Raw genomic sequence first — 26,070 nt, forward strand, 5'->3', positions numbered from 1 at the left:
GCAGCGTGATGTCCTCCTCCCTCGGGTATCTTCCAGTAAGCTCCCGATGCAGAAAACTGCATTACTCAATTCTGACACAGCTTTCACAGCATGAAAGCAGCACCAGGATTGAATAGAGCAGGCTCTCCCAGCGCTCCTAAGAGCACTGGAGGTCTGCGCTTTCTCTAACCCAGCGGTCTAAGACAGCTAGATTAGAGAAATGTAAAATGTGCATGTGTAACTGGCTGTCCCAAGACGGCCGCCCAAACAGACATGCACATTTTAAAGCGCAGAGCATTCCTCCCTGCTGCCGCCAATCAGAAGGCTGGCCCCACCCCGTGCTAACACTTAGTTCGGGACGGGTTGCTGAAAAATAAAACAGTAATAAATAAACTTTATTACCGTTTCATTTTTCAGCTCTGGGGCTTGTGGGGCGACGCACCTCCACTCAAATGGAGAAACCGGCCCTGGTATATCAGTACAGACTGCAACCACATGGTACCAAAGGTAGGCATCTTGTCTGCAGCATTCTTACTCAAAGCTTCTGGGTTAAGTTCTTCCAATGGAGGTTGGCCTATTTTACCTCGGCCCATGTTAAATTGTTACGCAAATTATATTCAGCTTCTATAATGCCATTGTGAAATTTCATGCCATTTTTCTGCTGCAGAGGACTATTTTGAGCAAAAATGTCATCCTAGAAAAGTTCAAACTGGAAATGTGTTGCAGGAGATGTTTTCTCAATGAACGACTCTGAAGGGCATTAGGCTTAATTTACACATAACGTTGCATACGTTTCAAGCTATTTCATGTAATTTAATGGAACAAATATGCAATTTCACACTCCCTTTCTTTAAGCCTAAATGCCAATTTAACATGCATTGGGGTGTTTTTGATATATGATCCCCAAAGATGCATGATAGGCGTGGCACCGAAAACCCCAAAAAGTGCCAGAACTGTACCAAAGGTTCGGTGGGCATCTCAGACACTCCGGTTTGAGGCCCTGGATAATGGTGAACCCAAAGGCTCTTTAAGAGCAGTTTGGAGTATACCTCCCTGTTGGTAAAGTAACTGGAACCTTTAGAAAATAAAACAAAAAACACGGAAGAGATTGCAGAGTAGAAGAATTTTATTGATACCTGCCAATCGTATCAATAGAAGCAATGAACTTCGGAATCTGTGCAGATTCTTGGTAACATATCACTTTGTTTCTGCCTCCTTCCTATTTTGGCCTTTGTTTATCAGAACTGGACCCCAATCCTTACTATTTTGCATTCTACTCTCAGTAGTAAGCCACTGGTGTGTCTAGGAAGGATATAGGCGAGCTAGAGTATCAATTGTGGCTGCACCTTGCTTGCGTGGGTCAGGCACTGGTAATCTGACCAAGGGAACTTCTTATTGGTGCCAACTTTCTGCGACTGGTGTCGTCTATCCAGTACTGCCCAAGTTCTGGTGTCCCTACATTGGTGTGACTACAACCAGCTGGATGCTATATCATTGTGGGCCAATGATGAAGCATGCCGCTTCGGTCGGCGAGCGCCCTACAAAGTTGGGGAAACCACTCAAGTGGATTCCTCCACTTTCTAAGGAGCCATACTTGAGTGTTTGAGATGCCCAGCTGATATAGGATACCCAGGGAAGTGCTTCTGTAGCTCCATAAGAGAGGTAGGCATAAGCTCTGTGAAGTGTTTAATCTCACTATATCTCAGGCTGTCATTGCTGTTCAAATTGCAATTTGGTTTCCAAGCTCATCTTAGCTCCCTTACATAACATTTGGGTGCAGCTGAATCCCTCTTTTTCACCTTCTGACTCTAATTATTCTTTGGTCTCTTTTACCTGTGTACTTTTAATATAAAATAAGTCATTAAAAATAAATATGAATTCTTTGAATTCATGGATCATCAGGCCCGACAATGTTTATAACTGAAACATGGACCGACTCTGCGTAGGACCCTAACTGTAGAACTGCCATTCCGCAAGGGTATGATGTTTTCAGATTGGACCGACAAAACAAAGGTGGCGGGGGAGGGGAGGGGGGATTGGCGCTAATTTATCACAACTATCTCATGGCTGCGTTCCAGCCCATTGCTCACCTGAACTGCGAACCCCAGATTCTTAATCTTAAAATAACACCAAAGCCTTCAATGGCATTTTAATATGCTGCCCGCCTGGGCTCCCGTGGAAGAAATTAGCACTGGATGAACCCCTTTGTCCTTATGTAGGTTCTTCCATCCGCCCTTCGGTCGGTATCGTTAGTGCACGTAGCTGTGGCCTCCGCTCACCCTACTACCGTACAATAAAGGGAGAAAAGGAAAAAGTGCAGGAATCACGCTGACCCATCATAACCCTGAAGAAATCGCCGGTAAAGTAACCTGCGGCGATGAAACATGTTGGTTGTTTTTAACTAGAACAGGCATACGGCACAGAAGAAAGTTGGAGTTGCTAGTAGAGCCTAGTTCCTTTTAATGTGGTGGGGACTATACCTCATATCTAGGAGGATAGGTCCTATGATCACAGGGTCATTCACGTAACTACACAGAGTTTTCTTTTTGTGCACATTTTTATCCCCTTTATTTTTCGGGTTGGCAGTCGCTGATGATGAGAAAGTGAGGAGTCAGGCGAGTACCAGTCTGTCATATCCTCCCTCGGGTGTTGCTCCCGTGAGGCACTGCCAACCTTCCCTCCCCTTTTTTCACTAGAGAAGGGTAGAGATAGTCACTATACAAGCACATGGAGTATAGATGCACACATACACTGGGTTTTAAAGTAGGAGCACTTACATAAAGAGTGACTATAGTTAGCACACGCAGACAGGAGGCTGTAGATATACCCACTGTTGACGGAAATAGATATATCAATTGATTGTGGGTGTTTACCCATAGAACACATAAGGACAGGCAAAGTGTAATGTTGGCTAAGCTTTGCTCCTCTCAAAAGTATGTTTCATGTTCCATAGAGTCATGGATTTGCAGCCTTTTAATGCTTTGAATGTAATTTGAATATTCATTTACAATGAATGAATTAATGCTGCAGCGACCTATCTCCTAAATGTTCATGATTCCTCCCTCGCACCTTGGATTGTATATGAGAATGTTAGAGTAGTGTCTAGTATAGCTAGCTGTTCTTATATATGTATGCTTGTTTGTTTTTTTGTCTAGGCATCGACCTCATCTGTGAGAAGGACATCGACCTCGCTACACAAGTGCAGGAGCTGCTGGAGTTCCTTCACGAGAAGCAGCATGAACTGGAGTTGAACGCGGATCAGACCCACAAGCGGCTGGAACAGTGCCTACAACTCAGGCACCTGCAAGCAGAGGTCAAACAGGTCAGGCATAACCTTTCGATCTTGGCCACAATTTAACTAGGGTAGTAAGTGGAGTCTGTCAATCACCCAGTCATTTTTTCAGCTTCCACTGCCATTCTTGGCTAAGTAAATCATTGCAGTATTGATCTGTGCCTACTCGTCTCTCTTCATAACACATCCCATGCTTTGTTAATCAATGTTATATACATAACGACGGTTTTGTTTAGAGGTTTATTAAGAGGATACTGGTGCAAATATAAATATATCTCATCCCCACAGCCGACCTTCTAGTTTTTACTGTTGTAGTGCTCGGCTTAGCCTTCATCCTGTGATGTAACCACTCCATATATATGGCGTGCAGAGCCAAGGTGCAAGTTTCGATTTTTAGATGATATTTGATTTACCAATGTCAATAATACTCCTATTTCAAGGATAGCTGGGGGTTCAAGCAATGATTTCCTTTTTGCCTTGAATATTGTAATATTCTCTATCAATGCCTGATAAATTTCCTGGTGTCTTAACTGTACACCACAACACATGTTGTTACTCGGCCTCTACTGGAATCATGTGAATTCCAATTGTTCCAGTTTTGTTCTGGCTTCATTCTCATAATGTGTATAAAACCACATTTAAGGGTCTTGCCGTGTGTCAAGAGCCTGCTATTGAGCACTGAATTCAGCCGTCATCTGTTTACTGTGTTGTCCATTGACCCCTCTTTGCTTAGCATTTCTAATTCCTTTTGTGTGTGGTGGTTTACTGCTCTGCCACGTTGCTAGCCTGCATCCTTTGTACAGATCTAGTAAAACCATGATTCCAACATTTTAGGAAATATGAAAATGTGATTATTGCATCTGCAGTTAAATAAACTGCCTATCATTTCGACTATTTTGCATAGCATATGATCCAAGCAAACTGCAGTTGCTGCCCACCAGCACCAGTTCTGCCACCCAAATAAGACCTCAAGTGCCAAAAACCCACACGGTCTGTCTAAGGCTCTGTGCTTCCAGTGAAATAGATTCACCTGACAATATTTTCTCAATTGATACGCGGTGACCCAGTGGATGATGAACCAGTTGTATCCATTCAGTGCTTTTTACTGAAGGTGAACATTCCCAGCATTCCGATTTACAGTTTCAGCTAGTTGCAAAAAATGTTTCTTTCCTTTTTTTCTAGATCCATATTGGTGTTATTTCTATGGGCACATTTCTGTGTACCGGTGTTCAGGACGTCCTCGGTCGTCATGCCCTTTAATAAGGAACATGAGTACAGCTAATTGTTCTAAACCGAGTATAATTGGGGCTTGTAATGATGGTGATCTTTTATATCATTCTCGTGGGAACCTCTTCATGTCGTAGGTTATTTGAAACACTGAGCAAGGGCCTAATTCCATTCACCTGGGGCCTGATTTCGATTTTGGCGGACAGGTTGCTCCGTCGCAAACATGACAGATATCCCTTATTATTGCAAGTGCTATAGGACATTATCCATTTTTTAATAAGGTGGATGGGGTATCCGTTTGTGCCGGAGTAACAAGTGTGCCAAACTCTAAATCAATCTGTACATGTCTTCACGTTGTTTTTATGTTTTTTAGGTAACATAGGTCATTCTCATACTTTACAGGAAAAATGCATGTGGCATGATGGATAGTGAAATCATGCTGCTGCAATCTTGCCTTAACTGTATGTCTCAAGGACCACCCAGGAGTCCTGTCTGTTTTAATAGACCTGTACTATCAAAACAGATTCACAGTTGGGGAGGTGTCTGTTTGGTGGATGTCTTGCTGATAAATATAATACTTTAATGTGGTATTGGTGCTGTGAGCGAGGATGCTCAGGACTTCTACTTTGGACAGTCCTATTCAGATTTGATGGACCTTTAGTACTTTTGAGTGTAATCATTTGTGGGATGGACCATCTTTTACCTGCCATACAGCACATCATTCTGCCTCCATTGTAAGGCAAGCAAAAAGGTTATTGAGTACACCAAACTACAGGCTTTTAACATTTTTCTAATATAGACAGTTTCTGAAAGTGGACATTTTTCGAAAGGGAGTGTTGTCTAGTTATAATGCAAGTGATATTGCCTGCCTTAGAAGTTGAAAGAGATAGTTGGGTGAAGATTGCCCAAATGGTAATTCATTTGAGCTCTAGCTGGATAAATGTCGACAAGATGATTTCAGCATTTGTGGCACATCAACAAGCCATCTAGCACTTTTCAGGGCCCCTTGAAAGAAGTCAGTTCATTTAATGTGAAAAGGCCCTTGGATGTGCCAAAGAAAAATCGGAAATAACAGCACTCGTTTCAAGAAAGATTTTTATCTGCAACATGCTGAACAAAAGCCACGCGTTATCGAATCTGCCATAGCATAACCTCACCAAAATCACTGGTCTTGGGGAAGTGATAGCACCAACAAGATGAGATCAGAGGAGACTTAAATCGTACATTTTACCCAGATGATTGCTATTTTTTGTGAAAACCCGAGACTCCAGAATCTTCAACAACGGTGATTGAAAGCAGGCAGCAGTATCCCGCTAACAAGGCTAAATGCATTCTTACATTTCAAATCTTAGTGATCAGATTGGTTAATTTACAGAAGTTACAAAGAGCTCCTCAAGGGTTGTCCTAGCGACAGAGGGGAAAGCAGTCATTACCTTTTGATACATTTAAATGACAATTGCATAAATTACACACATATGATATTCTGTTTCATACTTCGAAGCATCATCTACAGTAGGTTAGTCCACCCATTTTGACGGCATTTTGAAATGAGTAAAAGCAGAGATCAATAATTTTGTCATTGTTAATGTGATCTTCGATACGCTCCTGTCGCTACTCGTCCTCTTTGATTTGTAAAGTTAATCTTTCCCTGCCTTACCGCCTGCAAAAAGACATGTTGGTGCGGGAGTCTCCTATCTCCCTCATTCTTTTTTTAAAGAAACATAAATGCACAAAGAAGAATTTGTCTGGACTGTCTTGTTCAGACAGAACCTCAAGTGGGTGTATTTGAATGGTACACTATTTGTTTCAGAGGTTTGTGCGATGCTGGCAGCCTCTGTCATTAAAGCTTGCTGTATTTCCTGAAAATAAAAGGGAAATGTTGAAGTAAGAGGATAACGCATGCTTTTATAATAGAGAAATTAGTAAAGCCAATCCCCGCCTTTGTGCCTTAACTAACGTCCTGGATTGTATAAGTAATTTGCATGTCTATTTTTCCTACATATTGATTATCCCAGTTTTATCCACAAATCTGAGATCAAACCTGTACAGGGGCCAATTTTATTGTTTGCAAATGCTACTCTTTTATTGGCATCAGTCTCATATTGTAGCATTGGCTTCTGTGGCATTCAGATGAATGTGTTAAAAAATTGCAAACTAAAAAGGTTTGTAGACTCCAGAAAGAATAATGGGATGATTTTTCTGAAGTTTGGATTGATTTAAGCTTCATAAAGAAACTATTTGGCATCCAGAGTCCAAGCTACATGTGGACTTCCAGCATTAGAGTGGAGATATTAGTGCATGCTCTAATGAAAAATGTGTACTGGTGATTGGCAGACACTACCAATACAGCGGAAACATGCTGGAAACATTAGGTTGATGAGCTGATTAAATAAGTGCTAGAAATCTCTAACTATAGTTAATGAAAATGCTATTGTCCTGTCCACCCATACCTGCCGAACGTCCTCCAGTAATTTTCATTAAATGGAACCACCAGATCCCGAGGTAAAGGGAATCTTTTTATTTGTACCCTTGATCACCACAGGACTGTGGGGGTAAGCACCCCGTGAAGGCCAAGACACGGTGCGTCTGCTTTTAACATGGTACACCCACAAAATAACAATACTTCTCACTGTTGTTACCATCACATGAATTTAAAGATTAACCATATATGTGTACCAGAAGATGAGTAAAAGAAGCAACCTCTAGCGAATCCATTTAAAGTGATGTGTGATATTGAGAAAGATTAACATTTCTGAGCTATTTTGCACTTTGAATTTCTGGTGTAACACCTTGTAACAAAGTGTTTCAGTTAAGCACTCTAGACATATTACGTAGGGAATACATTGTGGTTGCTTGTGGCCTGCTGTCTGTAACAAAACAGATATATGTGCTGACTTTTCCTTCAAGTTTTGGCACCATGGAGTACAAGATGTAAGCAAATGACAGTTCAGAAGCATCAAATCTGAAAGAAAAGATTTGGGCATGCCTTTTAAATGTATACGGTGGAACAAAGTCAAAACAAAACACACTCGAAGACCTTACTTACCTAAATGTCAAGGAGCCAACTAACGCCTGTGCTGTTGGTCTCCTGGCGTTTTATTAAGCACTTGGGAAAACTTCAACTGTTTCCATCGATTTAGATAGAACTAGTACTGATGTCTATGCAAAGCTGCTCAGTTTAAATAATGACTTATGGTAATCATTGCAAAATTATTAACTTCCCGGGCCAACTCAAGTCCACAACACTGGGGGCAGCTGTATCTACTTGAGGCTGCTGAAGCATATAGTATTGATTGCAGTGTGGCTGGCATTTACATGCAGGCAGTTCATTTAATCAGTATTGATCAAGTGTGCTAGTTTTGCATGCTGAATACACCGGTATATTTAAGCATGCAATATTGCACGGTAAACCCATTCATTGTTCAAAATGTCTAGAACAAAGAACTAAACTGCCAATTTTTTTTGAAGGACTCAATCCTCCCCTACTCAAATTTGGAGGTCAGCCAATTGGCTGTGTCGTCACAGTTTGTACAGTGCTGCCATCCTATGGGATTAGACATCTTAACCCCCTTGAAAGGATAAGAGGCTACTATTGGCCTAAAACAGTTTTTGATTGATGTGACTGCAAGGTAAATGACCCAATACAAGAGGAAGCACGTTAAACACTCTTGAGTGTGTCTGCATCCCGTGCTGCAAAGTGAAATAATAAACAGAACACTTTTTTTTTCAAGTAAAATTTTATTGAAAGAAAAATCAAAGAATCAGAACATAGCAACGATACATTAGCACAAGAGCATAAAAAGTGTCAGTAATACGAGCAATAAACATACTAGTCATATCCATTGAGGATTCGGCGTCAGGGTCCCGCCTGAAAATCAAAGCACAGTCAACATTACATAGAATTCAATGACATAGAAGGGCTCGATATACACAAAAAAAAAAAAAGGGGACAGCGGGTGTGTCAATTGGGGTCGTGGCGTGTGGGTCGCGACCTATCCATTGCCACTTCTATGGTAGGGGAGCTACAAATCTCTTCTCTATATGCATTCCACTTTCCCCACTTTTTGTCCCATTTGTTGGGGCACCCCCTAAGTTTGTAAACGTTTTTTTCCGCAACCATAGCCTTAAACAGAACACTTTTGAGCTCACTCCCTAGATTGCTTCTTTGAGACAGTACTCTGTGTCCATGCTCCACAAAACTCCACTTGTGCTCCCCAAAGCTCCTCAACCGTACTGCCCAAAGTTCTGTGCCCGTGCTACATGCAGCTCCTTTTTGAAGTTCCCCAAATACCCATTCCCTCCCAGTCCCGAAAACTAACTGTAATCTATGGCCCTTAACCCTGGAGAGTGGCAGGTGAGGACTGATTTGCCTGCTCCCAGTGGGCGCTGTATCTTGAGCATGTCTCTGGAGTCTGAGTTCTGGCTGGCATTGCTCTCCCCTGCCTCGCAGTAGTTCTTGTCTGAGCCATCTCCAGATCCTCCAATGTTCTCCGTCACTTCTACACGCCTAGTGCGTTCTCCTCTTTCAGCTCCTCTGCTGGTCTTCACTTTATCTCTTTGCCCTGCATCTCCTCTGCCCTCTCCTTCCCAGAGTCTTTCTTCCATCCCTCTGCTTACCTCCACCTCTCGATTCACTGGCTCTCCATCTTCCATTCTTTTTGACTCACCCTAGATTCCCCCTCACCATATCTGTGGAGGGCAACCCGCTTTACTTAGTAATGTGCCAAGGTTTGGGGTTGTATGTTTGCTATTAGACACCCTAATTGGATAAAATGCCAAGCTTTTGTTTCTGGAAATGTCATTTCTTTTTCAGGTGCTGGGATGGATACGCAATGGGGAATCCATGCTTAATGCCAACCTCGTCAACGCAAGCTCGCTTTCGGAGGCAGAACAACTTCAGAGAGAACATGAGCAGTTTCAGCTGGCCATCGAGGTAACACCATCTGAATCTTACTGTACTTCTCTATCACTCCCCTCTTGTCACTTAAAATTCAAATTATCTTTTAGTTCCCGAACAGCACGATTTATAGTCTCAAAATAAATAAATAAGGTGTAGGTAACACAAACACATTCTTTTTAGTCTCAAAATAAACCAAATTTCGTTGAACTCGCATCTCTTACTGTACTGTATAAAAAAGAAAATAGATAATAGGACATTTATTTGCCTTTAATTTATGAGGATATGTATTAGAAGCTATTGCTTGAACCATCCCCATCATCACCCAATAAAGACTACATAGTTCAGCACTATTCAAAGCAATCTCTAAATTTACGGACACCTCACATTTGCAGCAGTCATAGAGAGCTCCCAGTAATGTAAGGAGGTTGAAACCAGCTGCCACAATATGGATCTTACTTAAATAGCTACATAGTCAGGTTCCTGAATCGTGAATCAAATGACACTATCTGTGCTCGTTAGCCGAGGCTTATCTTCCTTCACGTCTACTACGTTTTACGTCCCAAGACAACTTCATAGTCCCTAGATTCAGACTCTCACGCATTGGTGGACGTTCTTTTTCGTACTTGGCCCCAGCATTGTGGAACTCTCTTCCTTCCCCACTTCGCCACGAAATTTGCCACAAAAACGTCCGCAAAGGCCTTTAGACCTTGCTTTTTAATCAGTAACTAGATTGTTCATTTCCGCCTGCATTCTATCCTGTGCGCCGGGAAACCTCCGGGTAGCTGTGCGCCCTATAAATTTTATTTAATAATAATAATAATAAATAAAAAGGTAATACACAGATTTATTCTTGTGAAGTTATGATCTTGATAGAGAACACTGAATACTTCTTAGTGTTAAATTCTCTTAAGGAGGTCACATTTGCATTTGTTTCAGTATAAAGGAATGCAATACCTTCTAGATGTGTCATGGCAATTTCAGCTGAACGATGCACTTCTGCAATTCACGGGATCTTAATATATTTATATGAAACACAACAGGTTCCCATGGAGTAGCTACTGTGCAAACAACGCAGAGTTGGGACATATGTGCGGTTTCTTTCTGGTGGCGGTTAAAGATTGTTAAAAAGCCTGTTCCATGTGTTTTTTCAACTGGAAGCTTTCCACTCAATTTCTGTAGACTCTTTACTCTCCCTAATAAATATCGATTGATTTCCTATACAATTTATGAATGGCATTTGTTTTTCACGGACCATGAATGCCATTAGCATCTCAACCAGAGCTGTGTGCTCTGGCTTTGAACAGCTGCCTGATGTAAAGAAGAATGAATAAATGAGATGATTTAAACAAAAAGAATATGTTATGTTATACTAGTTTTATAGAGCGCACAGCTACTCAGAGTATCCCGGCGCTGCTACCAAAAAGCCTACCACAGAACCAGCTGAACAATCAGAACGTCAGGAGGGGAAAAATGCATCAGAACAGCAACGTTTTCAGTTTCTTCTTAAAATCTGGCGGAATAAACAAGTAGGGATGATTACATTGAAGAACACGGAAGGGATGTCAAATAACTTTATATTATATTTGCAACGAGAAAAAGGATTTTGACTTACAGGAAATACTTGCGCTCCGCTAAGTTACTGACTACCTGTACGGATAAGAGCTTTGGTTGGTGGTGCTATAGAAAAAGGGGAACCCTTTCAACCCTTTCACAGGTGTTGAAAACAACACCTAATAACTATGAAACACAATCTCCTATGCACACACAAAATTATTTATACTGTATAGAATTGTGAACATTTTTTCATTCAGTATGATCATAAAATTAGTTTCCACTTCTTCTTGTGTGAGCAATTTATCTTTTTATTGCTCAAGCAAAATCACACCAGCCGACACGTGTTTCGTCAGAGTACAGATTGCTCTGACTCTTCAGGGCTGGAAGTAAAATAAAATATACATAGTTCTCAAATTACTGATTCTCAGCTCAGTATATTACACAATTTGACATATATGTGGCAACATTTACATAGAAAATAAACCTAAAGTGATGCTACATACATAAATGCAACATATTCATGGTAGATTGAAAATGAGGGGTTTCAGATCAACTGAACGTACAAAAAAGGATGCCAATTTCTGATCACGTATTCGCTAACGTAAAAAATCATACTTGTACTTTACACGCGTGTACGTGACATGCACATGCACAAAGGAAAGTGGAAAGAGTGACCAAACCACGACGCATCATTGCTCATAATGCATGGACATCTAATTACTCATACAACTTGTATATAGGATTACAAATTCATTTAAAGTTAATCAACATGATGCATATAAAACGTAAGATATTACGTAAATATTGTGCTTAAAATCGTGGGACCAATCCGTGAAACAGAGAAGGTAAATCATTGTCATTGGTGTAACCAACAAGATCAAGAACAAGATCGTAATACACACCGTTTGACTTAACGTATGAGAGATCGGAGTAACTCGGGAGTGCACTCTCTTCCGTGTTGCCGGTCTTTGTTTGAACCGGAAGTGAGCGGTTACAGTCTAGCCTTCGCCTGTCGGGGAGGAGTTTACCTTTAAACTTCGCGCGCTTACTTTCTCTTCCTCATTCTGACCACATCATTGACAGTGGAACACCGGATTCGCGGCCGGGCAGAATAGGAGGTATTGCCTTTACTAGTTCGTGTAGATGTTAGACCTTTTAAAATGAAGGTTTTAGAGGCTTTTGTTTTAATCCTTGTAATATTACACTTTTAGGTCCAGGGACATTCGGACTTTCCACGTTGTTACTGCAACGAACCTAACTTACATGAGATCATTCTCGCTGAGTGTGGACTCCTTATGATTAGTAAGCATACGGCTCATTACAGATACTATATATTTTTCTTTCTAGATCTACTGTGAAATAGCGATTCTTATTGGTACACGTTGTTTTTAGGACTTTACGTTTGGATCACAAAGATTAATCCTGTTCCGCCCTGTGATTAATACGGCTATCTAGAATTGGTCAATCAGTCTATAAAGGTGAGCAATACTTATCATATTCGAATCAACCTAGGGGACGAATTTGATGTACCCAGGAGGCTAGAACCGCTTTAGTGTTTGTGTGTTTCGGGTAATTTGCCATGGCCTTAAAGAGACAGAACCATATAGACTGTATTTGTGAGTGAATAGAGCAACTCAAGTGGGTGACCAAAGACTTTTCAGGAGGTTGTTAGCTTGGTACAACGATATTGAAGTGGCGGTTCCGCTGACATTTAGCTTTAAGATAGTAGTATGACCAGGACGTGTGTTAATAGGATGTTCCTTTTATTATGGATTCATAGAAGGAAGTTGAGTACACAACTATTAATTGAGATGAGTTCATGATGCTCACATTGATTCTGATGTTTATGAAGAGCACTGGCAGCTTATCGTCCTGCTTATCTTGTTCTCGGTACACACGGATACGGCTAGTTTAGCATCTCAAGGATTAAAGGAGCGAATATCCAGGATATTTGGGACTTCAACAGATACCCTTACCGGGTTGGAATTATCACCGGTTAAGTGGTACGCTTCTGTTGTTTTTTTTTAACTAACTGGTCGTCCTCTTTTTTGGATTTTGATCAAATTTCACTCTTAGTTATATTAAAACCATCACTTGGTATTTTCATTTCTTTTAGAAATACAAAACTCGCCATCATTAGCAGAAAGGTAGGGTTCGGGGCCTTGTGTTTCAGACTTTTTCAATATTGCTTACCAATACCTTGGTGGAGGGTCCTCGTCTTTCTTTCTGATCTTGTTGGTTACACCAATGACAATGATTTACCTTCTCTGTTTCACGGATTGGTCCCACGATTTTAAGCACAATATTTACGTAATATCTTACGTTTTATATGCATCATGTTGATTAACTTTAAATGAATTTGTAATCCTATATACAAGTTGTATGAGTAATTAGATGTCCATGCATTATGAGCAATGATGCGTCGTGGTTTGGTCACTCTTTCCACTTTCCTTTGTGCATGTGCATGTCACGTACACGCGTGTAATGTACAATTATGATTTTTTACGTTAGAGAATACGTGATCAGAAATTGGCATCCTTTTTTGTACGTTAAGTTGATCTGAAACCCCTCATTTTCAATCTACCATGAATATGTTGCATTTATGTATGTAGCATCACTTTAGGTTTATTTTCTATGTAAATGTTGCCACATATATGTCAAATTGTGTAATATACTGAGCTGAGAATCAGTAATTTGAGAACTATGTATATTTTATCTTACTTCCAGCCCTGAAGAGTCAGAGCAATCTGTACTCTGATGAAACACGTGTCGGCTGGTGTGATTTTGCTTGAGCAATAAAAAGAAAAATTGCACACACAAGAAGTGGAAACTAATTTTATGATCATACTGAATGAAAGAATGTTCACAATTCTATACAGTATAAATAATTTTGTGTGTGCATAGGAGATTGTGTTTCAACTTTATATTATGTTCGAGCCTCAATACTTGGCATCTCACAAAGTTAAAGAGATCTGCAGACGTAGATCTTGTATGTAAGTAATTCTGCACTCAATATTACAGTGCCAGAGAGAAGTTTAGGGTTAGACACAAAGTGTTTTATAGCGCTTTTACAGCCTCTGTAAATTTCAATTATTTGACACTAAAATGCATACCTGAGTGATTAGAATATGGATATAAAAATCAGAATAAGCCAAATCAAGGGTCAGTGATACTTCAAAGACATTTTGAATAGACATAATGATTGGTCACTATCATTGCTGAATGGAAAGTCAACACCGAGTGCCGTTGTAGTACCTGGATCCTGTTGAAATTGATCAGTAAGTTGGCAGCGGGGATCCCCGCCAAGGATCATTCCCGATAGGATACAGGTCACTTCGTTGCCGTGAAGTGAGCTGGCACTGGAAGCATAATATGAGCATCTCTAGTGCGTGTAATTAGCGTGGTGGCAGGCAGGTGGAATATAAACAGTGCAGGCGGTGTTCAGAGAATCAATGTGAATCCTTTGGCATACAAAGTGTTAGCTAATATTTCAACATAATCTGAAATTTGGCTCCCACAATTTTTAAATGAATTATCATTCAATCTGCAGCATGTGATTTAAGAAAAATGAGCAAAAGGCATATCTAAAATAGAAAGAAATTAATGACGAAAATCCTGGCAGTTGTTGAGAACAACAATTGAGTGTTCTTGAATTCACGCTTACAAATGAAAACACAAAAGTGAGTAGACATAAATTAAGTCTGAACCTCGCCAGTGACTAACAGCTGGGCAGCAGTGAATCATGCCCTGCGAACAGTTCTGTGGCAACCTGCTATCAATTCCGTGGAGCTGCCAAACCACCTAAATAAATATGTAGCCGTCCAGAACAACTTGGTTATAATAAAACAGAGACTGGAAGCACTCTCAGTACTTAGTCTGAGAGATGTTAATGCACAGCATTTGAGAACGATATATTCTCATTAACACAGTAGTAGCAAAAACAATATATATATATATTGTGCCTACACAGAAAATACACAAAATCGGAATAATATTAATGCAGAACATGTGAGAAGCAGACAAAATATAAGTGCTGCAGTTGTATATAGTTTTATAGATAGATATTCTAGAAAACACCATGGACTATATTCGATGAAGTGCAATGGGATGTACGTTGCATTTTGTGCCCCTGCTGCACTTTGGTATTGCAGGAGGGATCACAGACTTTTGTGCGGCTCCTTCTATAATACAGATAGCTCATACAGAACCAGGGATATCCTAAGTGGTGTTCTGTACTTTACATTTGGATGTGGCCACATGCAAATGAGCGAAATACTTTGCCTCTGGGCCACGCTGTATTATGCGTGCAGAGGCGTAAAGGCCTTCTGGAGGCACACTGAATGTGTGCCACATGGAGGTGGTGCACAGTCAGTGCACCCCTCTGAGGTCAGCTGTCGGGAGGGTGTAAAAAGGGTAAAGGGTACCATGGACACCCCAGACTCCCCTCTGCGGGTGGTTTCATGTTTAAGTTTATTTTATTTAGCAGAATTACTTAAAACCATTTCTACAAAATATCTCATTACGTGTCATTAGTTATTAAAAATATTTTTTTAAAAACAATTAAAAGACATTATAACCAAATGGTGTTTACAGTACATTAAAGGAGTAAGCAGTTATTTAGCAGCGTCCGTCTTTTCCTTGTCAGCTGTATTGCTGTTCTAACTAGGCATTTTCTTCTCCACTTGTCTTAAGAATTTTACAAAGCGGCAATTAAGCTGCGTATCCTCGGGTGCAAAACATGCCAGCACAGCCTGTCTCCGTGTGCGGATACCTCTCTAGTTAAAAAGTGGTTTTAAAATCTGTCTCCTTTCCTCTGTTAGTTCCTTGCATATGCAGAGGAGATGCAGCATATCTTCTTGCGGAGTACCACATAAACGACAATTAGGATCAGATGTTTTTTTCAGCCAATATGGAAAGTACTTTGTGCATGGCAACAAGCCTAATCTGTATTTTAAAATTTGTATTTTTGTATGTTTGGCAAAACCCGAAGCTAGATACTTTTGTGCAGCCAGGGAGGAATAGGAGCTCAAGCTCATCCAGCCATGCAACCTCCTTGTTAGGGCTGCCTTATCTTAAATCCAAGATTGATTCTTTACTATTTTCTTTGCTAATTTCTTAAGAAGGCAATGACTTGTAGGAGTTGCCCAAAGTTCGGTAAGACCCAGAGTAGACATGCTAGTTACTAAATATTTTGCCGCTGGTGCAGCTTCTTTCTGTTGTAGCTCAGACCACAAGTGCCAATTTAGGGTGCCTGATTTGGATTTCCTTACTTTGTCCCAAAAAATAACTATCACACCTTTTCTTGCAATGGTCTGTTTTCGAACAACAAACTCAACTCTGCAGGTGGTCACAGTCACTCACTACACCCACCAACTGGGGGATCTCTGTTCCCCTTTAAAGACCAGGCCTGGAGCAGTGAGTTTGCAGCTGCCCTTATGGCAGTGATTTGATTGTAATATGGCGAACTGCCCAGGACTGAACGAGGTGTGCCACGTCGCATACTGGGGCAGTGCACACTTGCTATAACACAGCCTCAGATTCTACCAACTGTTGTGAACTATGTGAGGTCACCCCAGTGACTAACCAAGCTAACTAGATCCTGGCATAATGGCATTGAACCTGTGATGTCCATCCAACTTCATAGACCCAAACAGTTGGCGGAAGCCTGTTGATGCTGCCAGTACAACCCCCACTCTTCCCTTGGTTTCTACAGACTCAAAGGAAGCTGAGAAAAGACAGCTGTGGTGACAGAGTTGCTGCTGAGGATAGTGGCTATGAACACTCATACAGAGAGTGGGAGCAGCCGCAACACATTGAAGTGGGAGCCCACTGGAGGTGGATGATGGTGGCAGAAAACCATGTGGTGGTAGAAAGTATGGGGTATTTGGAGGACATTTCATGTGACACCTGATGCCTTCTCACATAGACTGTGTGTCTAAGAGAGCCGGTCAGGACTGAATATGGGGGTAATTTACAGCACACAATTATGTGCGTGTGTGCGCAAGGTTCAATAGTAAGTCATTTTCGCGTTCAGTCTTTACGATGACAGACAATGTGAAGGGCAATTCCTTTCTTTGTTATGTAACTCAGTCACCTAATGGAAAATATTCCAGTTGATGGTACTAATCCATTAAAAAAGATTTATAATGCAGAATATCTGGGCAGAGGCAACACAGTACATAAATCGCACCAATATGGAACATCTGGGTGGTTGTAACATACATAATATGGGATGTGACTAATGCAGATCATCAAGAGAGCAGGAACAGCCAAAATATAAGTGATACACTAAAGGCTCGTTGTACTAAGACAGACTGCGAAATGTGATCACAAATTGCGCTCTGTCTTTTTGCAACCTCTTCTCTACATTTGCGATGCAATCTATTTACTAGTAGCTTAGGTCACAAAATCTCAAGTTTCACGGGTTCAGAGAAAAACCTGCCTAATGAAAATGAATAGATAATAATTAGGCAGGTCACTATTTGTGATCCTGTGTGGTTGGCTACAAACGCAGGGTTGGTGATTTGCAAGGAACAGCACACTGCCGTTCCTCTGTTTGCATTCCCAAATGAAAAATGTTTTTTGAAGCTTCCCAGATTACTCGAAGGAACCAACACTGCCTTTTCTCTTTTGAAATGCATCAGTTGTCCCATACACCACTATCTGTAGACCCCCCCCTTTGAGGTCCCCCAGCATGACTGACCTCTTCCCTTTGCAAACCAGTTACAACCTCTTTTCAGGTGTTGGTAAGTGTTCAATGATATGTGACACAAACCATTGATACATACCATTGCAACTTGCAATTAGGAAGGACTCCTCTTTTAGACCTGCTTCTAATTGGGATTTGGAATAGATTACAAAACCATTTTTGCGAGTTGGAAATCGTTTTCTGAATCATAAAATTAGTTTAGCACTTTTGCATTTGAAAACCTTGTGATTTTGCAAATTGCCGGGTTTGTGAGAGCATAAGTGTTTAGTACGATAGGCTCAAAGTCTGCCCAACCTTGAAGCAAATCTTGCAAATTACATGTAATGAATACAAAAAAAATGAATATTACAAGTGTGTGCTGTTGGATATATGCAATAAATAAAACTAGAGCACAGCAGGTCACAGAGTTGTAGTAATAGTATATGGTGTAGTAGAGGCAAATCACAACCTGTGAGAAAAGTGAGGAGACTATAGTGGAGGGGTGGTATTGTGAAAATACCTACAACCTTCTGTTCAACAGTTAAGTGGGAAATGAGTGATACAGTACAGTTCTGTTACACAAAGGAACAATATTAATACACAGCACAGTGTCATTGTTAGTCAGTCAAAATTCAGCCTTTAGTTCTGAAGACTAAGACCTTCTGGGACCAGACACTTTCCCTACCTCTTCCGCTGCGAGAAAAACGGATGGAGTAAGCAGTGCGTAGATTCCGTCCCATACGGACACCACGCATTGACAGGGTAGCTACATCTGATGTACATGGGCAGTTTCTGCCCACCCTTAAGCACACCTCTCCTTCTGATGCACAGGCCATAGACCTTGCCTCCTTGGGGACTTTTGGCCTAAAAACAAATGTAATGATCCTCGGTGCTGTTGTGCTGCTGAATAACTGTTCTTTCATCTGTGCTGGTCTCCCACCTGCTTGGACCTTGCGACCTAGTGAGCAGGGGCTTAAATGTTTCTTCCACATCCAAAATACTAGAAAGCAAAAATGAGAAAGCACCGCAGAGCAGACGAATTAAAGAGAGAAAGCTGCAGCTCAGGCAATATTGACAAATCTACAAAGCACACATTGCTCGAAGGCCCCAAAGACCTCATAGAGCTTACGCTCTTTCTCAATTGGAATTCTCCTGTGCCTACTTAACAGTAGTACGGCTACACGAACAGCGTTTCAGCAGCTGGATGCAAAATTCAATCCTTTTCTGAAACAATTCTCTAAGCATTTCTGCCAAGTATTAATTCTTTTGCTAATAGGTTTTCATGCTTTGCTTGTACAGATGTACTGCATTAGCCAGAATTTGAAGCCCATGGTGATGCTTAGCAGTGCTCCTTAATGGAGGCCTCTGTAAAGAGGAGACCTGTCTAGAAGATGGCTAAGCCTGTTCTTAAAACCAGCCTGTCCCACACTGTACATGAACCCTAAGCCTTTTGCCATTTCCTTTTACCATTTCCTTTTAATAAGTGCATTGTGAGGCTTATACGGAAATTGCTGCTCTCGCAGAAGTTTGTAGCACTGCTCATTATTGGTTGTTGCAGCTTAGCTTCACCCTATCAATGTAGTTTGTACTCCACCAGCCTTGTTGCCTTGGGGTTTTAGGTATTTTCCAAAAGTGGGTAATAATATTCCGGTTGGCTCTCGTGTGTGCTAGGAAAAAATTCCTTAAACTTACATTTTTAACTGAAACTCTTTCAATTCGGAAAGCATTTGAAATTCTCTAGTATGGTACAGCATGGTAGGAAAACGTGCCAATGGACTTTCCTCGCAGGTGCTGTACAATATCACCCAGAAACAGACAAATTACTGTGTTCACACACACATTACTTTTTGAAATGTAATATTTTGAAAATCTTTGTAAGGAGTTAGAAACCCCTGCCATATTCCATGGAATCATAATCCATTCTTTTTTGTGTCATAATCCATTCTTGAAAGTCGTCTTTCTGAAATCACTGAATCAATGCTGCTTACACTTCTGACTTGTAGTAAATAAAAAAGATCTCATGTTCCACAAGGATACCATATTTAGGCTTTAGATGCATCACAAATGAAACATCTTATTAACATTACTAGACAATTGTATTATTATCTCCAAAATGAAGTATTTGAAGAGGAACTTTAAAAACATTCTTCATGGTTACAGATAATTCAGCGATTAGTGTGAGAAGGAAAATAACTTATTTTTTCAAACATAGGGAGTTGATATAATCCTTTATCTTAAAAAACCATTTGACAGCATATCTGGAGCCAATTACCAGCTAATGGAAATAAATACACGTTAAGCATCATTTGATCAACATCACCCTGACATCTTTACGTCAGTGAACATTTAGAGATCACCAAACAACCATGTTGATAGGAACTGCTAACAAAATTGCCTTTTGATAATAGTTTTAGCGCTGTTATTAAATACAATATATATGATCATTAGATTGTAACACACCTAGAGAGACGTTATAAAGCTAAGAATGTAATTGAGTAATGTCATTGGCAACTCTTTGAATCTTTTTCACATTCTCACTTCTTCATGCTCTCACTTCACCTTTTACCATACGCCTGGCACATCTATACAAACCTCTCTTTCCTCCCTACATACACAGTCCCTCTTTCATGCCACTTCCTTACAGAAGACTCACCAGAGTGCCCTGCAAGTTCAGCAGAAGGCGGAAGTGCTGCTGCAGGCCGGACACTATGATGGCGAAGCCATCAGGGACTGCGCAGAGAAGGTGGCGCTCCACTGGCAGCAGCTGATGTTGAAGATGGAGGACAGGCTAAAGCTGGTCAATGCCTCGGTGGCGTTTTACAAAACCTCAGAACAGGTAAGTTCTCCCAGATATAGTTCATTGTGACAAAAGAGGGTAATATCTATTGTGCTTCATTAATACAATGGTGGGGTTCTGATGGCATTAGAATCCTCAGGCTGGTAGATACGTGTTTTGTAAAAATTGCCTGTTTCACTTTATTATTGTCCTCCTCATTTTTTATTCTAACTCTTCCTCCTTTCTTTTCCTATATTATGATTAGGCTTTCCTGTTTTCAGTTTCTATTTTTGGTAAATTATGGGGTTTTTTTTTCAGTGTTTTCAATATCTTAAAAAACAGTTGTTATCAGTGGTTACACATTTTCGCGCCACTAAAAACAACAGAAAAAGTGTTTTTCCGGTGTTTATGGAACGTTTCGTTTTGCTTGCTTTCTGCACTGAAAGAACATGGTATATAGACAGTGTATTTATAGTGTATATGAGGTCCAAATAGACTTTTGCAAATTAATCTTATTTTAGTACACCATACAATACTTCTTCAGTGAGTGTTTGGGTCATGTGCGCTCGCTTTTTCCTTCCCATGCAAACTTCTGTGAAAAGGCCCTCTCAGCATTCTTAGCCCATTGGGCTGAGAACCATCAGTTAAGGGACACAGTTGGAAAGACTTTTTCTTTGATGCCACATAAAGCATGAAATGATAAATATTTGCGTTTTAGTTCCTGTGCATTAGAAACCAGTGCACCAGAATGGACTAAAAAGTCAATAGCATCCCTCATTAACTCTTAAGATTGTAAAGATGCTTTCAGCATACCATCTAACAAGTGGCAAGGATCTACTACAGGGAATCACTTCAGCTCGGGTATCAATTTTGACAGGTCATTACACAACTTTTTTATATATGTAGTTGAATGACTGCAAATACAAACAATATCACTCCAATCTTTGTTGAACTTGGAAAGAACCTTTTTTGCAGAGCATTACAAGTGACACTGCGTTCCATGTTTTCCAGAAGTCTGGTGTCATGTTTTCACCACTATCCCAGATGATTGGTGATATATATATACTTGTCACTATACCTTGCATTGAATGTTTAAAGCCTGAGGTTTTGGCACTTCACCTACAATCAATACTGTCCCACTAGAAACTATGGTCTGATGTATTAAGGCTTTTTACCCATTCTCTGTGGGTAAATGTGATGACACATTAGGAAAGATTTTTATGAAACCGGCCCTTTTACCTATCGGTGAAATAATCAAATGCAGCCAAAATTTCAAATATGAGTTTGATATTTCCTGATTCTCTATAGTTTATAAAATAATCAAACTAGACTTAAAACGTGGAACTAAACCCCGCATCTTTAGACCAAAGGCCACAAAACTGAAAAAGTAAAAGGAAGAAGAAACAATATTTTAGTGGCATCCCTAAAGAACAAACCTCAAGCAGAATAATGTTAGCCAGTCTTTCTTACTGCTACTTGTATAACAAAGTTACATTGTATTGACCCCTTCAGGAAGAAAAAAATGACTTTCACTCTCTTTTTCCTTTCTTTGAATGGCATTTAGTTTGTGGTTGTCCAGGTGTTTTTTCAGTATTTATATGTTTTTACCGGTGAGGGCTATTTTTCTTTCAGTGGGGTTTCATCAGTTATTGTAGGTTTAAACCTAAAACCCCACAGCCTAATTACGATCTGTGAAATGATCATAAACTTGAAGCTTCTCTGTATGCTCCAAAGAGCAGTCTCAAATGTATCTTGTGTGGGGCATACAGTAGATTTGTTATGGTCAAGAATCACTTTCTTGGTTTGAAATGACTCTAGCTACACACTATAGGTTAATACTGGCTCTCCTATTTTGTGTGCTCTACATGAGCTTTATGGAGATTCGGTGAACATCATCATGCAACCTCATCCCATCCCTTGAGACTAATAGCTCAGACTAGGGAAACTGTGAGAGGTTGGACCACTTTGCAGAGCACTACTAGTACATAATTCTGGAAGCAAATCAGATGTATGGCATGTACATGAAAAATGTATTTATTTGGAAACCCAGATGTTTGTAACTTTTTACAGCACAGTTTCATTATGGTTCTGTAACAATTGTCTGGCCGCATAGCAACTTGTTTCATTGTGGCAGCCATGTGACTGGCTGGTATGTGCAGGAGTAATGTCAGTGCCCATGATCCTTTGTTGATTGATACTTGTATGATGTAAAAAATGCACATTTTCTGTGATCTTCAAATACACGTGTTTGAAGTCAGAGTTTAATGAAGTCCGAGTTTAATGACAAGGAGTGTCAAATGAAGGACTTTTTTAGGTTTGCTCTTTTAATTGGACTACCTTGTGCGATTTCTTATGGCCCCAACACCTAGCCCAGTGTACTACTAATTCATTGTAGAATCCTCCATCTATGAATTCCATGCATCTGCATTAAAGTCAGTGAGTTGCACTACATGCGCCACTGTGCGGAAGTTGACCTGCGCTAATACATCTTTCGAAAGATCTGCAGCACTGCATCTCAGGTTGTCAGGCCAATAGAAATTCTGCTTGGAGGAAATTGATTCCCTAAGGCCTCCATAGCTGTAGATTGGGAATGGACGCCGTGACCCACATCACAACCATGGAAGAGACTGAGGCGGGTGATAGTAGAAAAAAAGGCATTAATCAATAGCATTCAAGTTTAGCATTTGACAATATTCTGATTGGCACATGTCTGAGCTATGCGATTGTCAACAGTCTGTGGGGCATCTGATAAACCCAAGTTTGGAACTGAAACGTGGTATCTGGAGATTTCTGTAAAACAGGTAGTCTTGTTGCTATCCCAAGGAAACGCAGGCAATTGGAACTAGGTTCCTGAATTGTGGCCTGTGGGCGAGTGGTGTGCCGGCACAACATAATACAAAGTGCTCTTGACATGCTTCAGGTGTGCAGTGTGCTGGAGAGCCTCGAGCAGGAGTACCGGCGGGATGAAGACTGGTGCGGAGGCCATGACAAGCTTGGGCCAACGACGGAGATGGACCATGTCATCCCCCTCATCAGCAAGCACCTTGAGCAGAAGGAGGCTTTTCTGAAGGTAAGAGCTTTAATATTATTCGTTTTTTTAATCAATCCTACTGGTGTATAGAACTGCACTTGCAACTGTTAGAGTACTCATTTCAGTGTTATTTTTACCAATTTTCACATGTGCCAGGGACACCAATCAGCTCAAGAGTTAGGGTGGCTCAAAGTCAAACAGGAAAAAATGAGCTTTGGTTTGGGTCCCATTTAGATGGACGACATTACAAATGGAACATAGAAAGCCACCAGTGAGATCCTGCAGTGCCTACATAGAGGTCCACATTGCTCCAAAGTCTTTAAACGGTAATTCTTGAAATATTATAATGTTGGGCCAGAGAATGGCATTAGCAGTTGCCATGCCTGGTTAAGTCTTGAAGATAAGTACCAGCCACACCCACCGTGATATCCATTTAAAAAAACCTCAATGGTACAAGCTTTAACACTGATAGTTTTCTATAAAGGACAGATATAGGGCTGTTTTGGTCACGGGCAGCGCTCATAATGTTGACTGAGCTCTTCATGGATTTTGATTTGGTGACACCAGAATCAAAGATGCAGACGGAAGATAAATACAGGACAGTGTTTACGACGATGTTCTGTTGGAGTTATCGAATGACTACAAGTTGCCACAGACAGCAAGTGTCCGGGTGTGGGCTTTTATTTAATGATGTTATCCATTCCAGCAGTCGTAGTCCGGAGCCCCCAGTTGGGCAATTGTACTATGCCACTATGGTTTTTAGAAGAAAAGCCCACGATATTAAACCGTGATGCCATGTGATAACAAGACTTTGCAATGATGGGGGTGATGTTTTTACTTCCCAATATTATCTAAGTTACTTCAACTTCTAAGGCCTCACTACCTTACACTCCGTTAGAGCCGATAACAGCAGCTACAGCCCTCATCAAAATTATGAGATCTGCAGGAACAGCTCTGACCATTTACTTCCAGACTGAGATTTTGGCTGCTTCCAGTAGCAAATCTGGTGCAAAATTAGAAATTACCAGAGAAATCGGAAAGGAAATAAGTTATTCACCTTGAAATTGCTTGTTTCTAAGGGGATCCTAAGAGTCCCCTTTGTAATCCACCAGTTAGGGGCTTGTTTCAGAGTATGGCGAATTAGTACTGTGTCTCAAACCTTTTGAATATCCCATCAGCCTTATTGGAACTGCACAAGGATAGGATTCACTTGTAATTAGGTGGACGGGATATATGTCACCTTTGGACGGAGTACCCATTTGTCAAACTCTAAATTATGCCCCAAGCCATTACCATTGTTCAGATTGTAGATAAATTAATTAAAAAAAATATTTTATCCAAAAGGCAGCAATGACATCATTGACCTTTCAACGACGAATATTACATTACAACTGCACTTAACAATTCTATTTTCTAGGAGTGCCAGCTAATGTTACTAGCATGGTAGCTTTGTAAACAAGGACATTTAGAAAGAGTATATTTCACATAAGGCATATACCCTCTGTATAATTGGCCGATAATTCTTTAAAGGGATATTTTGCAATAGGTCTGACCGCTTTCGAATCATTGTACTGAACTTTATATGTAGCATATGGAGCAAGAGAACATCTTTGTGAGAATCCCTCTGTGCTGAAGTGTCCTCTGTTGGTTTAAGTTGACACCACCATTTCTATTCCGCAATTACCCCTTTGTATGATTAACTGGTGTGATTTGGAATGACCTCAAACAAAGGATGAAAGAGCAAGCACCTGTGCTGAAAACAATCACTTCTAAATATCCACATTCTGAAATGTAGATCATGGATTGTGCTTATTTGTGCACACCTCTCACTCTCTTCTTCAGTCACTACATCCAGGTATGTATCTGTGATCCTCAACCTATTTGTGGGTGCATCAGGCTGGTACCAGTGTATACTTTGGTGAATCTCAGTGAATCCTTTTATCCTGTTTCCAGTCTGTGCCCTCGTCATTCACTCGTATTTTGTCTACTGATGTATCTACAATTTATTTACCTGCCATTTGACTTGTTGATCACCCTATCAATCTGTCCGTTTACATGCTCATTTATTTCAATTAGTCCGTCTGATTATCAGTCAGTCTATCTGTCAGTAGGTTGGTCTGTGTAGATATGTGCCCAACACTTAGTGTGGGACATATTTTAAGAAAAGGAACAATGTGTCTGTATGTGTCCACTTCGGATCCATCTTACAATGTATACACACAAACCCTACAATTTCATATCTTGCATTCATTGCACGGAAAAAAAGATATTATATGAATTTATTTTGTGTTTCCTGTAAGGGCTGATGATTTAGTCAATAGAGGTAGGGTGCCCAAATGTTGCATTTAGCGACATCACATTAGCAGAGAAAAGATTCCCCGCTGTTACCTCACTTGGCCTCTGTTGTGCCTCCACCATGGATATTGCAGGTGGTCCCCGAAGCCCCACTCCAGAGAACATGTATTGCACATGTTATGACTAGGCGTGGGATATGTGCTTTTACATGGCAGTAGGTTTGAGGAATATGGTGGGGACACTTCTCTTACTGGGAGATGAGGATGCATATCCAGTTGCAGATGAGGAACTTTCTGAATGTTTCCTCTTTTGATTTCAGCTTTTTCTT

General features: G+C 40.6%; 1 protein-coding gene across 6 annotated transcripts in view; it reads left to right on the top strand.

Annotated features, from left to right (window-relative positions):
- KALRN (kalirin RhoGEF kinase) overlaps positions 1 to 26,070 on the top strand; it is a 1,598,314-nt gene that overhangs the window by 1,026,079 nt on the left and 546,165 nt on the right. For 4 of the 6 annotated variants that reach the window (XM_078682047.1, XM_078682045.1, XM_078682043.1 and 1 more), the window contains exons 15-18: positions 3,135 to 3,301; positions 9,312 to 9,431; positions 20,258 to 20,476; positions 23,337 to 23,486. In XM_078682047.1, the coding sequence (XP_078538173.1) occupies positions 3,135 to 3,301; positions 9,312 to 9,431; positions 20,258 to 20,476; positions 23,337 to 23,486 (656 nt within the window). The remainder of the gene's footprint in view (positions 1 to 3,134; positions 3,302 to 9,311; positions 9,432 to 20,257; positions 20,477 to 23,336; positions 23,487 to 26,070) is intronic. The other 2 variants (XM_078682044.1, XM_078682048.1) reach the window with 1 other exon arrangement.

Source organism: Lissotriton helveticus, chromosome 3_1, assembly GCF_964261635.1.
Source record: "Lissotriton helveticus chromosome 3_1, aLisHel1.1, whole genome shotgun sequence".
NCBI lineage: Eukaryota > Metazoa > Chordata > Amphibia > Caudata > Salamandridae > Lissotriton > Lissotriton helveticus.